Source organism: Podarcis cretensis (genome assembly GCF_951804945.1).
Source record: "Podarcis cretensis genome assembly, chromosome: 9".
In the NCBI taxonomy this organism is placed as follows: domain Eukaryota; kingdom Metazoa; phylum Chordata; class Lepidosauria; order Squamata; family Lacertidae; genus Podarcis; species Podarcis cretensis.
This window is the reverse complement of record NC_137178.1, coordinates 10914097-10929159: the sequence shown is the minus strand read 5'-3', so window position 1 is coordinate 10929159 and position 15063 is coordinate 10914097. Positions and strand designations below refer to the sequence as shown.

Below are 15063 nucleotides of genomic sequence, written 5' to 3'. Positions count from 1 at the left end.
ATGGACCCAGCACTTGACTGGCTAGGTGTTTGACAGTTTTCCCTAAGGATGGAGATTTTTTTTATAGCAGAGCTTTTATGAGGCTATTAAATAAGACCTTTGCATGATGAGAACACAGCTCAGCTCTCAGACTGAAGGGTGAGGTTACTGGTCCTGCAGCTAGGAAAATGGTTTTACTACCAAATGAGGCATATTTGCTGTGCAAATCGTAAGAGAGAGGGGAAGGGAGAGAGAGAAACCAATTCCAGCAGTGCTAGTTTTGCAAAATTGCTTTGTCCTCTTTGAACTGCTGTTTACTGCCAAAAATAAAAATAAAATGCACTGACAGGTACTTAGGGCTTCTGGGAGGTACGGGAGCAGTGAGGGTCATACATTTCCAGGGCTGTAGCTGCTAGTTAGCCTTCCTTACGAGGTGGGGTTTCAACCTGTGATTTCTTCAGAGCCATGCAGAAATGTCTGTAATCATACTGTCAAGGTCAAATGCCTGTCCATATTCTAAAGTCACTGAGTTCTTAGCACCTGTATATAGCATACTTTGAAGAAGAATAGCTGTTTTCATTTCAGAATCTGCTCATCATTCTGTTTAACAAGTAATGCCCTCATCTTTTTGAAATGTCCAGCCAAGCCTACAATCCCAGTGGCTTAAGGAAGAGCTGTCCTCACAACACATGAATTCCTGATGACTTATGGATGATAATGATATTGATATCGGGGGAGAATCTTGAGCCAAGGAGAATCTTAGAGGTGTAGGTCTGGGCAGCCTGGACAGATGGATTTGAGAATTACCACTTTGGGGAGCCACTACTGATTTTCCCATAAGAAATTACACACATTTCAGATTTTAATGTCTCTGTCTTAATTATGGCTGGGATAACGCGAGCATAAAAGGGTAGCAAACAAGAGGGTTGTTTAATTATTAGGGGGGAGTGCATGCAAAGCAACCTGAATGCTCCAGTGTGCTATATAAACGCTAACTTGTCAGGGTGTTCTCAATAGGAGAACTAGGGTCAGTATAAATCTCAATACAGTATGCAAGGTTTCAAACTACACATAAGGCTTTCTCAGTCTAGATGCCTGGTAAGGGAATTAAAAACAAAGGAAAATAGCTCTCCACATTTCCACATCATCTTGTGAGAAAATTCACATGCACTTCAATACAGATTTTCCCCTGATATATGCATTTTTGTCTTCAGTTCTGCACGGCATACACATTTTTGTGAAGCAATTTTCCTTAATACGATGCAGTTTCTAATCTGTGCAGTTAATTGCACACCTCACCCCACAGTGTGCGTTCTTGTGGACGTCACTTAGCTAGAGAACTGCATTGCAAAATTTAGAGAAGCACAAATTTCGAAGGATGGCCGTGTTTCAGTTTGCATATTGTTCCAGAAAGCGCAACTTAGGCAGGTTCACCTTTCAATGCGAAACGAGTCAAATCTCTCCGGCAACCCTGTTAACAACTCAAACACACGTTAATGACCTCCACGTGCATGATGCCTTCTCATGTTTGTCCTGGCAACTGCTTGCTATACTGGTTGAGCATATCCCTTCAGGCTTTTTTCTTTCTTTTCACTCAGCATCACAGCTTCCACCTCACATAAACAAGCCAGCTGTAAAAGGGAAAGCAGATTCTTATCAGGCCGCCATTTGCATCCAGAGCAGCTTGTGGCTGTTGCCGAGTTGAGCATGTGATCCCTGGCTTTGCATTTCTTGTGGGAAAAGCCAGGCTTTGATAATGTTCACAACACATTGACCATCCTCAGAAATCCACACCCTGCTCCAATCAACTGACTGCCTCATAATTCAGGGCAGACTTAAGGCCCCTCTAGACTTTTGAGGTTTTGTTTTGTTTGCATGTGTACCTTGCAATATGTCACTGCTGCAATTATAGTGCATTAATGGTGGGTTTATACTGTACATCGTTCCTCTTCATCAGTTGCATTTGCAGGTGGCGCTGTGGTCTAAACCACTGAGTCCTTTGGGCCATTCGAATCCGTGTGAAGGGGTGAGCTCCAGTTACTCTGCCCCAGCTCCTGCCTACCTAGCAGTTCGAAAGCATACCAATGTGAGTAGATAAATAGGTACTGTTGCAGCGGGAAGGTAAACGGCGTTTCTGTGAGCTCTGGCATTCGTCACAGTGCTCTGTGTGCCAGAAGCAGTTTAGTCATGCTCTCCACATGACCAGGAAAAGCTGTCTGTGGACAAACGCCGGCTCCCTTGGCCTCAAAGTAGAGATGAGCACTGCACCCCATAGTTGAATTCAACTGGACTTAACCGTTCAGGCGTCCTTTACCTTTACCTGTCATCTGGAGGGGCATTCTTGTGCTATAGTGCAACAAAAGTGGGACGCAAAAGCCCCCCAGAACATTTGTGGTATGAAATGTTAGGATTTCTATAGAAACCAACCAACAGCTGCACTGTTTGGAAACGATGTAACATATCCGCCCCGAAACTTTTGCTGGTACAAATTGAAAGCAGGATTGTGTATAACCACCCCAATACCATTACGAGTACAAATAACCATGAATGCACAACAAAAAAGACATTCTGAAATAAAGACAGAGTTCCCAAACCCATATCTGCAGCTACTGTACAATGAATTCTGGGGAGATATGGGGATTTTCCAGACTGCCATTATTTTCGGGGTGGGGGTGGGGATTCACACACACAGTTGCAAGTTCAGGTTGTGCAATTAAAGCAGATTTAGCAATTCTGTTTTGCAACAGAATTGGGTTCTCCAAAAGATCAGACAAGGAAAGTGATGGGAAAATCCACTATTGGATATCACTTGCTTTGATGCACCGTTGTCCAGCTTTCCCGCAAACAAATCGGGAAATCGGGATGAATGGTCAATAAACAGATCCTCTGGAAGCGCTCATATGCAAAGGAGAACTGGGGCTGGTGAAATTCTCTCACGCTTATTGCCATTTCCGAGACCAGAAATAAACCCAGCTAAGGAGAAAGATGGAACGTAGGGAGAAGGTATTAAAGGTGAAGAAGGCTGATCACCGAAGAATTGATGCTTTTGAATTATGGTGCTGGAGGAGACTCTTGAGAGTCCCATGGACTGCAAGAAGATCAAGCCTATCCATTCTTCAGGAAATCAGCCCTGAGTGCTCACTGGAAGGACAGATCCTGAAGCTGAGGCTCCAAGACTTTGGCCACCTCATGAGAAGAGAAGACTCCCTGGAAAAGACCCTGATGTTGGGAAAGATGGAGGGCACAAGGAGAAGGAGACGACAGAGGACGAGATGGTTGGACAGTGTTCTCGAAGATAAAACATGAGTTTGACCAAGCTGCGGGAGGCAGTGGAAGACAGGAGTGCCTGGCGTGCTCTGGTCTACGGGTCATGAAAAGTCAGACATGACTGAATGACTAAACAACAACAAAATGGAGTAGAATGGGTGGTCAAGCAACCCAGCCCCCCCCCCAAATCTCCTCTGTAAATGGACCTCGCCATTGGCCATCCAGCAGATGCATGCAGGGTACCATTATTATTTATCACACTAGTTGCTTGTTTTTTCTTGCCCAAGGAAACTCGAGGCAACTTGCAACCAGGCATATTTGCTGAGATAACATGTGGGCCCCATGAGCCCTTTCACCGTCTTGATGCCCCATATAAAAATCAGAGCTGATTCATGCTTCATGCTTCATATTGTGAACTCAGACGCAAAAAGGACCTGAACTTACACAGCTAAACAGAAACCTGGCTTTGCCACACTGGTTCTAATGGTCAGACCTCTCTGCAAAAAAACAAAAACCCTACAGAAAAAGGGAGGGGAGAGAGTGATGCTTGTGTAATGTAATCTGGTGGCTAAGAGTAGCAAGTGAAAAGTGGCGAGTTCAAATCTCACATCAGCCACAAATTCACAATGGTCTTCTCAAGCAAACCAACCCTTTCTCAGATGTTGCAATATGTGGATAATAATATTGACTGTTTTAAAGGATTACTGAGACTGTCTTTGTGCTCATATACTTATTTCAGCTTATTTCTGCAGCCAGAGGTTCTTTCTTCTTTTAAAAAAGGACAGTGAGGGCAGACAGCAACACAAAGCCTTGATTTTTCAAGTGCTGTATTCTAAACCAAAGATCAAAGTCCATGCTTTTGCAGTGCCATTATAAACATAGATGGCATGATACTGGTAATGTCAACTTTGGCTGGGAGTATATAGAGCCAAACTTTATAATAGCACTTATTAACAGTAGGTAAAATTGCTGTGGTGTGTGGACTTTGATCCTTGTATAACCATTGGTAATAAGCAAATGGAATGGCATTATGTACACAGCAAGTTACAAGTCATGGCATATAAGGCTGGGCAATATATTGATATACTGTCCAAAACCTGTTTGAAGTCCATATCGTGATATCAGTTTCATAATTTTTGACCTGGCAATGTATTGCAAATCATGGTGTGTGTGTGGGTGTGGGTGTGGGTGTGGGTGTCTGTGTGTCTGTGTTTGTGATGCAAAAATCACAATGTAGGGAAAACCATGAAGCCAGCCAATGCCTCTACATAGCTCCATCCTTATTTCAGACATCGTGATATATCAATATATTGTGATGTTTGTTGTTGTTGTTTAGTTGTTTAGTCGTGTCCGACTCTTCGTGACCCCATGGACCAGAGAACGCCAGGCACTCCTGTCCTCCACTGCCCCCCGCAGCTTGGTCAGACTCATGCTGGTAACCTCGAAAACACTATCCAACCATCTCGTCCTCTGTCGCCCCCTTCTCCTTGTGCCCTCCATCTTTCCCAACATCAGGGTCTTCTCCAGGGAGTCTTCTCTTCTCATGAGGTGGCCAAAGTACTGGAGCTTCAGCTTCACAATCTGTCCTTCCAGTGAGCACTCAGGGCTGATTTCCTTCAGAATGGAGAGGTTTGATCTTCTTGCAGTCCATGGGACTCTCAAGAGTCTCCTCCAGCACCATAATTCAAAAGCATCAATTCTTCGGCGATCAGCCTTCTTTATGGTCCAGCTCTCACTTCCATACATCACTACTGGGAAAACCATAGCTTTAACTATACGGACCTTTGTTGGCAAGGTGATGTCTCTACTTCTCAAGATGCTGTCTAGGCCTGTCATTGCCCTTCTCCCAAGAAGCAGGCGTCTTTTAATTTCGTGGCTGCTGTCACCATCTGCAGTGATCATGGAGCCCAAGAAAGTAAAATCTCTCACTGCCTCCATTTCTTCCCCTTCTATTTGCCAGGAGGTGATGGGACCAGTAGCCATGATCTTCGTTTTTTTGATGTTGAGCTGATGTTTAGCTGGTGATATATCACAGTGTTGAAAAACAGATACCGCCCAGCCCTAGTGGTATATCATGGCTAGAATTAACTTCTGTAGTCTCCTCCAGATTGTCAGTATTTTGCCCAAGAGAGATTCCAGTATGTGCAGTAAAAGCGCTCTGTTACCCTACTGCAAACAATCCACTGTGTGTGTGTGTGTGTGCGCACGCACGCACGCGCATACACACGTGTGTGCATTTTTTGTAATTTTGAAAACGGACTTTTGCTGTTAGGAAAGTGATGGGGAAATGCACTGAAAAGTGTCAGATAAGCAGTTATTAAACAAGAAGACAGGCAGCCAACACACAAGCAAATCAGGGTGAATACTCATTGTTCTATAACCTCCTTGCAAACATATCAGAGCAAATGCACAATAAACAGCGGGAATATTTCCGTAAACTTCCTGCAAGCATATCAAGATGGATGCTAGATAAACTGGTTGCCTGAAGGAGCCCTTGAGCTCATCCACAATCATTGATGCCTTTGCTTATTATTAAGAGCCTTACTATTGGTAGCAGCGGGGATCTTACTGTGTTAACTGACCTTAAAGGAAGACATTTTATACCACAAAGAATCAGACTGGACCACACACATATACATTTGCAGTGTAACCTTACTGTGACTCAAGACAAAAGCAATTCTACCTATTGATTTCCCAAAAGAAGACCTCTGAAGTTTTTCGCTCTGGAAAGTCCTTGCTGCAATAGTTAGGTGTGGCTGAAAATTGCTTTGTTCCCGTGATATCCTTTCAAGTAGCTGAAACCTGCCTGTGAGATTCCAACAGGTGCCGGAGATTATTTCTACTGCTTATTTTCTACTGTGGAAGTTCTCTTCTCTTTTATGTTCTCCCCTCTTCCCCTTCGTGCATTTGTGTGACGATCCCTGGGGACTGGAACCACCAATGAGGCTGTGGGCGATCCGTCGAGTGCAATTGCCAGGGAAGGAGCCGCAATCACAAAGTATTAATCTTTTAAAGAGCTTATAAAGTTTCACGAAGGATATTGCCAAGCGCCTTTCAACGAGCCAATTAAAACATCACTCATCTTTTTGATATGCCCATTCTTCAGACTGTCTCAGCTGACTGCCTTGCTGGAAGCAAAATCCTTTAAAGTTTATATTTAAACATGGGATACAAAGGAAGCAGGCGGGAAGGGGGTTGTGTGTAAAACTCACCATGCATAGTGCTGACCCAGCCTCCGACGCCGATTTCCGACGCCAGCTATTGAGGCTGTGGGGCTCCCCTCCCTTCTGGTTGTTGCCCAGACCTGGTGACCGAGTCCTACTAGCTGCCCCACCTTGCTAGCTGCATTGGTTGATTTAAAACCAAAAACAATGGTCTAGGTTGCTGGCAATCCTATGCACTGGATGGGAGGTCTTTTGGAACAAATCCTACTTCAGCTAATAATAACAACAACAACAACAATAATTTTTTTTTATATGCCGCCCTCCCTGGCCAGAGCCAGGCTCAGGGCAGCTAACACCAGTAAAATTACAGTAAAAACATAATGGGGGGGAACAATTTAAAATACAGGTTAAAATACAATTTAAAATGCAGCCTCGTTTTAATAATAGCCCATAGATCAAAACCATAAGGGGAGGGAAACATAAGGGTCAGACAAGCCCAGAAGGAACAGCTGTGTCTTGCAGGCCCTGCGGAAAGATGTCAAGTCCCGCAGGGCCCTGAGTGTTCCACCAAGTTGGGGCCAGTACTGAAAAGGCCCTGGTCCTAGCTGAGACCAATCTAACCACCTTGAGACTTGGGACCTCCAAAATATTGTCATTTGTGGACCTTAAGGTCCTCTGTGGGGCATACCAGGAGAGGCAGTCCCGTAAGTACGTGGGTCCTAGGCCGCATAGGGCTTTAAAGGTCAAAACCAGCACTTTAAACCTGACCCTGTACTCCACCAGGAGCCAGTGCAGTTGGTAAAGCACTGGATGAATGTGATCCCATGGCAAGGAGCCCGTAAGGAGCCTTGCCGCGGCATTCTGCACCTGCTGGGGTTTCTGGGCCAGCTTCAAGGGCAGCCCCACATAGAGCAAGTTACAATTATCAAGCCTGGAGGTGACTGTTGCATGGATCACTGTGGCCAGATCAGCGTGAGAAAGGTAAGGGACCAACTGCTTAATACGGCAGAGATGGGAAAATGCCAATAGGAGATGCAAAAGCTTTATAGTGCTTTTAGGATGGCTCCCGTTGATTTCAACGGGAATTGCAAAGAGGGGCTCTCGCAGTGGCTGTTACCCTTCGTTCTCATCCCTGAAGGAAAGGAAGTCTTTTTATTTTTATTATTTCATCTTTTAATTTTTTTAAGAACGCAAGTGGAGGCCTGCAGGGTCAGGACAAGAGCCTATCAAGTCCACCTGCCAGGACCCCCAAGCAATATGACAGAGGTTCTTATGTCTAAGAAAGAAATACTTATTCAAGACTTGCCATGGCACAGGTCAAGCTACAGGAACAGATCACCAAAGGCACGACTGGAGAGTTCGAGAACAGCATCAGGGGTCCAAGACTGGATAAAAGCTGCAAAGATGTCTTGCCAAATGGTCGCCCTCCTGCCAACTTTTAAAGGCGGCCTCCCTCGCAAGACTCTCATCCTAAGAGACTGCTACGCTCAAATAATAATAACAAGAACAAGTGTCGAAAACATCTGGTGGCCTCCATGTTGGGGACAGTTGAGGTAGGCCATTTTCAGTAACAGCTTGCCCACTTTGAGAGGGGAAAAACAATGCTAAGCCAGCTACCAGCTGACTCCAATGATGCTAATGTAAGGAAGTTGGTTTTGCTTTCCTTGAGTGACTCTCTGTCCTTATTGATCAGACTTTTTTGCTTGGTGGATGGATGTTTGGGTAGATTGCCAAGCAGAAAAATTTCTGCCCACTACTTTCTGATTCATCCTATGATTCACCCTATGCTAGGGTTGCCATATTGCAAGAAGTTTTTGGCCAAAGTTGTTGAGCTTTTTTGGGCTATTCCCCCCAAAAAAAATTTTTTTGCAAAAAACTAAACACTTCTGATAGGGGCTGCCACATGCATTCCGTACATTTAAACTGGTTATCGGAAATTCTGCCTGATACCATTTTCGACAGATGAATCCTGGCAATGTCTGGGCCAAGATGCAAGGAGCAATGAAAAACAACCAAAGTGGTCTTGCAGTGGAAGAGTTTTATGCTTGTAACTAGAGATTGCCAGATCAGTCTCTTTCTGCTGTGTCTCAGATTTGCATGTGTCTGTCCATAACATAATCTGTATTACTATTAATCCTAATATGACAGTAACAATAATGAACACATTTATAGACCACTTCACAGCACTGAAGTATACAGAGCAAAAACAGCAAAACACAGAAACACACGTTCTAAAAACAACAAAATTCAGCAGACAAACCCAATTAAATGAGGTATACAACTACTGTCAGTATTTCACAGGAGAGATTCAAGCTCATATATGCGCATTAACTTTCTACTCTGTCACTCTAGGACAACAGAGCCACTTTTAAAACAAACTTTTTGAGGAAAAGTGATAGGAAAAGGCACTGAAAAGTGTGCGATGAACAAATGACTAATAGGAATATGCATTAACACCCCGCAAGCAAATCAGAATGGATGCTCAATAAAGGTCTGACACAATCTAACCCCCTTGTAAAGTTAAGGCAAGAAAATCAGGAAGGATGCTTAATCCACTCTGGGCTCCTATATGCACAGTCTGTCCTGTAGGCTCCAATTCCTGGGAGGAAGGGAGGTGAATAAATAAAATAATAATAATTATGTCACCTGGAAGAGCCCTAAAGGACATTTGGAAATGGCCAGAGATTTCTCTCTTTCTGACACACACGTGTGCTTCAGATTTCCCAAGGAATGCAATTTCCAGAGGGTTAGCCATGTTCAGACTCTTGCAATCAAAACAATTCACCATCAAGTGTCACTTAAAAGCCTAACAGTATAAGCTTTTATGGACTCTCTACCGTAATACATTTGTTAGGCTTTAAAGGTTACCACTTGTTCCTTTGTTGTATTCTGAAACTCAGTGCACTTATTTCCAATATACTGACCAAAGCTTTCTGGTTTTTTTTCTTCCCAGACTTCTCTGGTTAACTCTCCTTGTTACACAAAACCTGAAAAGACTTGCAACCCACAACTTATAAGCCAACCATGTGTGTGTTAATTGTCCGTTTAAAAATAATAACAAATCCTACATGTTATTTTATTTGTTTATTTGGGTGGAGAAGCAGGGTAGAAATTCATATATTTGCACACACACAACTGATGAATAAGTAAATTAATTATATGGCACTCAAGCATACATTTCTGTCCACAAGGACCCTGTGACTTAGGAACTGTCCACTCACTTAGGTTCACAGCTAAACAACAATCTGAAAACCGCATCTCGATAAACACTAGCCTCGCGAAACTCGCTGGAATCTCAGTGAACTCAACGGGACAGCCATAGGATTACTCAATAATAAGCACGTTTTGTCCTATGCTTAGGCAAGCGAAGCATTCTTAGCCAGCCACAGACACTGGATGTCAACACCTGCAAGTTAATTTACAGACCTTGATTTGGGCATCCAGCAAGCCAGGAACTTCAGAACACAGTGCAGATTGGAAGGCATGGCAAGTCGTCAGAAGCGCAAGTTGCAATCCTATACCCTGTAAGCACCAGTGCATGAAGTTTAGTCACAAAGAGACAACTCTCTGGTCAGGAAGCTGCTCCAGAGCAAAGACAAGAACAGATTCCAGGTTGTGCCTTTGGCTGACATGCCCGACTAATGATGTACACACACTGCAGTCCTCAGCATTACTCCAGACACTATGAGGCCACGGTGAGTAAGAGAGGGGCGGGAAAGAAGAGTCATGAAAGCTTGTGAGGATGTGTGCTTCAGTCAGAACTTGCTGGGTATTCAAAATCAGAACACGTACATCGCTCTGCATATATATTTTAATATTTTGATTTGATTTTGATTATACAGTGGTACCTCAGGTTAAGTACTTAATTCGTTCCGGAGGTCTGTTCTTAACCTGAAACTGTTCTTAAACTGAAGCACCACTTTAGCTAATGGGGCCTCCCACTGCCAGAGCACAATTTCTGTTCTCATCCTGAAGCAAAGTTCTTAACCTGAGGTAATATTTCTGGGTTAGCGGAGTCTGTAACCTGAAGCGTATGTAACCTGAGGTACCACTGTATTTCTATGCTGCTTTTCATTCAAATGAATCCCAAAGCAGCTTACAAACAGCAAATAGCAATAACATGATAGAACATACAGTGGTACCTCGGGTTAAGTACTTAATTCGTTCTGGAGGTCCGTACTTAACCTGAAACTGTTCTTAACCTGAAGCATCACTTTAGCTAACGGGGCCTCCTGCTGCCGCCACACCGCTGGAGCATGATTTCTGTTCTCAACCTGAAGCAAAGTTCTTAACCTGAAGCACTATTTCTGGGCTAGTGGAGTCTGTAACCTGAAGTGTATGTAACCTGAAGCGTATGTAACCCGAGGTACCACTGTAATAAGAGCATCACAAATACAGCATGAGTCGTGTAGAATAATTTACAGATCATCTGTGAAACAGTTGCGATCTGTAACACACAGTTAGCTCAGCAACAACTAAAAAAACAAGCTAAACGCCACAATTGAAGCGAAAGTCTTGATTAAACAAATCGATACAGTGTTTATAATCTATGAAACAATATTAAAAACATTAACCGAACAGCAGCCAAAAGACTAATACACATACTCTCGCCACAATTCATAATTTTTCACTTTATTCCTCTCATTATGATCTCAGTAGGAATATTTGGCTCAGGGGTAATGTGAGTTACTGCTAGAAACAGGCCCCAGGAATTGTTAAACAGGAATTGTTAAATTGTCTGGAGCCACCAAAAGGTGCAGTCCAAAAGTTGTGTGCCAAGATCCTGTGACGCCGTTGCTCCCTAAGTTCGAAATAACCAGACAAGACAGCAGATATAGACTGGGTTCAATTAGGCCACAACTTGATCGCTTACAGGTATGAATGGTTTGGCTGAGGAATTGGGTAAAGTCATTTCCCATCCCCAACCCATCTGCTGGGAATACATCTAAGGATAAACCACCTCTAAAGGTAAAGGGACCCCTGACCATTAGGTCCAGTTGTGACAGACTCTGGGGTTGTGGTGCTCATCTCGCTTTATTGGCCGAGGGAGCCGGAGTACAGCTGTGACCAGCATGACTAAGCTGCTTCTGGCGAACCAGAGCAGCACATATGGAAACACCGTTCACCTTCCCACCAGAGTGGTACCTATTTATCTACTTGCACCTTGACGTGCTTTCGAACTGCTAGGTTGGCAGGAGCAGGGACCGAGCAACGGGAGCTCACCCCGTCACGGGGATTCGAACCGCCAACCTTCTGATCGGCAAGTCCTAGGCTCTGTGGTTTAACCCACAGCGCCAACCGCGTCCCTTAAATCTAGGCTTACCCAATGCCTAACCGCCAGTCGAACCTCCTAAGGCTCACCTTCACATGTCACCTGACCATGGAAAGTAGGCAAACCTCCTGGCTCCACCCAGCTGGCTTCTGCGGCCTCCATCAGTGCTGCCAAGCCCAAATATGTATGATCTTATGCTTACCATTTTTGACCCAGTCTTTTCATTGTTTGGTTGATAAGAGTTGCTCCTTTCTACCTGCCTCCTCGTAGCCTGATTGATAGTGACAACGTAACAAACATCACAGCTGCCATTGAACAAGGAGTGGTCCCTGCCGGCAAGGCTCCGCTCTCTCTCTGTGCAGCAAATCAAGTCCAAAAAGAAAACATCTGGAGGCTCCGCAGCTATAATTAGATCCTTGGAAGGTATCGCAGTTGCAAGAAGGAGGGAAGGATTTTAATTACACCGGGTGGCTGATGCAGCTTTGTGGAACTAGTTCTGTAATGGCCAGCTCTGTTGCTGCTTCTCTAGAAACCACAGCTACACCCTAGCCGGGGCATTCCATGCAATGCCGCGTTCGGAACAGGTGATTTTCTCCTTTTAATTTCCGGAGCAATTAATTGTAGATGATAATTTCAACTCAGAATCAGGCCAGGCTTAATCTCTATAATGCACCTTTTCCTAACCTGGCTTCCTCCAGATGTTTTAGCTGGGGGCTGATGGGAAACGGAAGTCCAAACATCTGGAGGGTGACAGGTTGGGAAAGACTGTACCATATGAGTGTACCATCAAAGAGGAAGATGCTTGAGGAATGTTGATGTTTGCAAACATTGATAACCAGACAGACTTCCTCACCTCTCAAAACAAATGTGTCGTTTTGAAATTAGCTATCCGGCAGAGTTTGCAATGGAGTCTGTGTTTAAAATTGCGCATTTGGCGAGAAAATTTGTTTCAGAATACAGTGGTACCTCGGGTTAAGTACTTAATTCGTTCCGGAGGTCCGTACTTAACCTGAAACTGTTCTTAACCTGAAGCACCACTTTAGCTAATGGGGCCTCCTGCTGCCGCTGTGCCGCCAGAGCACAATTTCTGTTCTCATTCTGAAGCAAAGTTTTTAACCTGAAGCACTATTTCTGGGTTAGCGGAGTCTGTAACCTGAAGTGTATGTAACCCGAGGTACCACTGTACATACTGGAGGGAAAAAACCAATTCATAAATATTTCCCCTTCCTCCCAATTTATTTTACTTATTTGTTGTTGTTATCTCTATTTACAAAATCGATAATGACGATGTCTCAGATCATCAATGAACTTATTTCCATATCAGCAGGATTTCACATAAATGCAGAGCAGATTCGGTCCTGATGCAGATGAGGAAGGAAGCGCGAATCCCTTCGCACTTCCTTTTCCTCTGCATTCTGCCGTATCTGAAACTGACATCTTCTTCCATGTCCCCAAACTGACAGAGAAGGGCATGCACTGCCTCATGCCTCATGCTCAGACAAACCCCGAGGAGCAAATAAAGACATCCCAGTAAACGTGACCACAGCATTATGAGACCGAGCTAAGAGCGATCAGCATAGACGCCGTTTATTACCATATAAAACTGGGATAAACAAGGAGCCAAGGGTGTTGACCAAACAATGGTCCTGTAACCAATTCAAAGAAGGATCATTGTTTCACATGGCAGTAAAACCAAAATGCTGCTTTAGATGTAGTGACCACAGTGTGTTGCCCGTGCTTATTGCATTATGCAGTAAATGCGGTTAATTCCTCGTGCACAGCTTTTATTGTGGCATGGCATGAAACCCGAGTAAGAATCTCATGCCTGGATTAACCACAGCGAGAGACCACCCTCTTCGTAAAGACTAGTACTGTTTGCTTCTTCCACAGAAGCCTATTATAGAAATTCTCCCAATCCCAAAACATCGCTGCCAATATGTACCATACCTCCATTTCTTTTATGATATGACACAGTAATCTTTATTGTCATTCTCCCATACAGAACGAAATTGGGGAAAAAAACTACATCAGACATTCAAAAACCAACAAGCCTGCTATCCCAGCTATCCCAGCCTGTTTAGCCCCCTAAAAACTCTGATACCCCATTTTTAAATACAATATACTCCCACAGAGACTACCTTACACTGCGTTTAAAACCAAAATCGCATTTGGATAGAAACTGTTTCTCAGGCGGCTAGTCCTAGTCTTTATAACCCTGTACCTTCTTCCAGAAGGCAGAAGCTGAAAGAGATCATTTCCAGTGTGCGCACTATCCTGCGCTATTTCTGCAGCTTTCTTATGGAACCTGGAAGCGTAGATTTGATCCAAGGTGGGAAGAGTGCACCCAATTATTCTTTCCACAGTCTTTACAACCCTGGACAGCATTGTTTTTTTTTTCCTGCAGCTCCCAAACCACACACACAGACCATAAGTTGATACACTCTCAACAGTACAATGGTAAAATGCCACCACCAGGTCCTTTGAGAGATTGTTTTTCCAGAAGATTCTCAGAAAATATAACCTCTCTTCATCTGTGCTCTCTTCATCAGGTATTTGCTGTTTTCTCCCCAGGTTAGGTCATCTCTCAACTCCCAGAAATCGAAACATTTGTTTTACACCACAGCAAGAGAGTGTTTTAATCCACTTTCATTGCTCAAACTTACTTTTCTTCCCATGTCCTTGAACCCACCAAAAATCAGGGAGCACCGAGTTCAGACATCATCTCTGCCATCAGGGGTGCCAACTATAGGCTGAGTCTCTCAGCCTCAGCTTTGCATCTGCACTGGAATGCAGAATTGATCTAAGGGCTGCTGCAAGACAAGGTCTACAAACCACTCTGAACACACACTCTGCAATCCAACACACGTTTACTCAGAAGCAGTCTCACAGGGTTCAGCAGGGCTTGCCCACAGCAAGAAACTGTGCATAGGATTGCAGGCCAACATGCTACATGCACGTAAAGTATTACTATTGAACACAACCTCGCTCTCGAAGCAGGACACCTTAGTCTGAGAATGGCCAAGGTCGGCATCTTGGGAGTACAGTGGTACCTCAGGTTAAGTACTTAATTCGTTCCAGAGGTCCGTTCTTAACCTGAAACTGTTCTTAACCTGAAGCACCATTTTAGCTAATGGGGCCTCCTGCTGCCTACGTGCCGCTGGAGCACGATTTCTGTTCTCATCCTGAAGCAAAGTTCTTAACCCGAGGTACTATTTCTGGGTTAGTGGAGTCTGTAACCTGAAGCGTATGTAACCTGAAGCGTATGTAACCCGAGGTACCACTGTACAGTGGTACCTCAGGTTGCAAATGGGATCTGTTCCAGAGGCCCATTCACAACATGAAAAGAATGCAACCTGCAGGAGTGCATCTGCGCACGCGTGG

The 15063-nt window shown here is 44.2% G+C and overlaps 1 protein-coding gene across 4 annotated transcripts in view; it reads right to left on the bottom strand.

Annotated features, from left to right (window-relative positions):
- Nucleotides 1-15063, bottom strand: part of SHROOM3 (shroom family member 3) — a 230726-nt gene that overhangs the window by 115562 nt on the left and 100101 nt on the right. The window contains exon 1 of one of the 4 annotated variants that reach the window (XM_079990674.1): nt 11885-12021. The exons of 2 other annotated variants lie outside the window; for them this stretch is intronic. In XM_079990674.1, coding sequence (XP_079846800.1) covers nt 11885-11907 — 23 coding nt within the window. In that variant the 5' untranslated portion in view covers nt 11908-12021. Of the gene's footprint in view, nt 1-9836; nt 9911-11884; nt 12022-15063 lie in introns of those variants that run through there. One more of the 4 variants, XM_079990673.1, reaches the window with a different exon arrangement.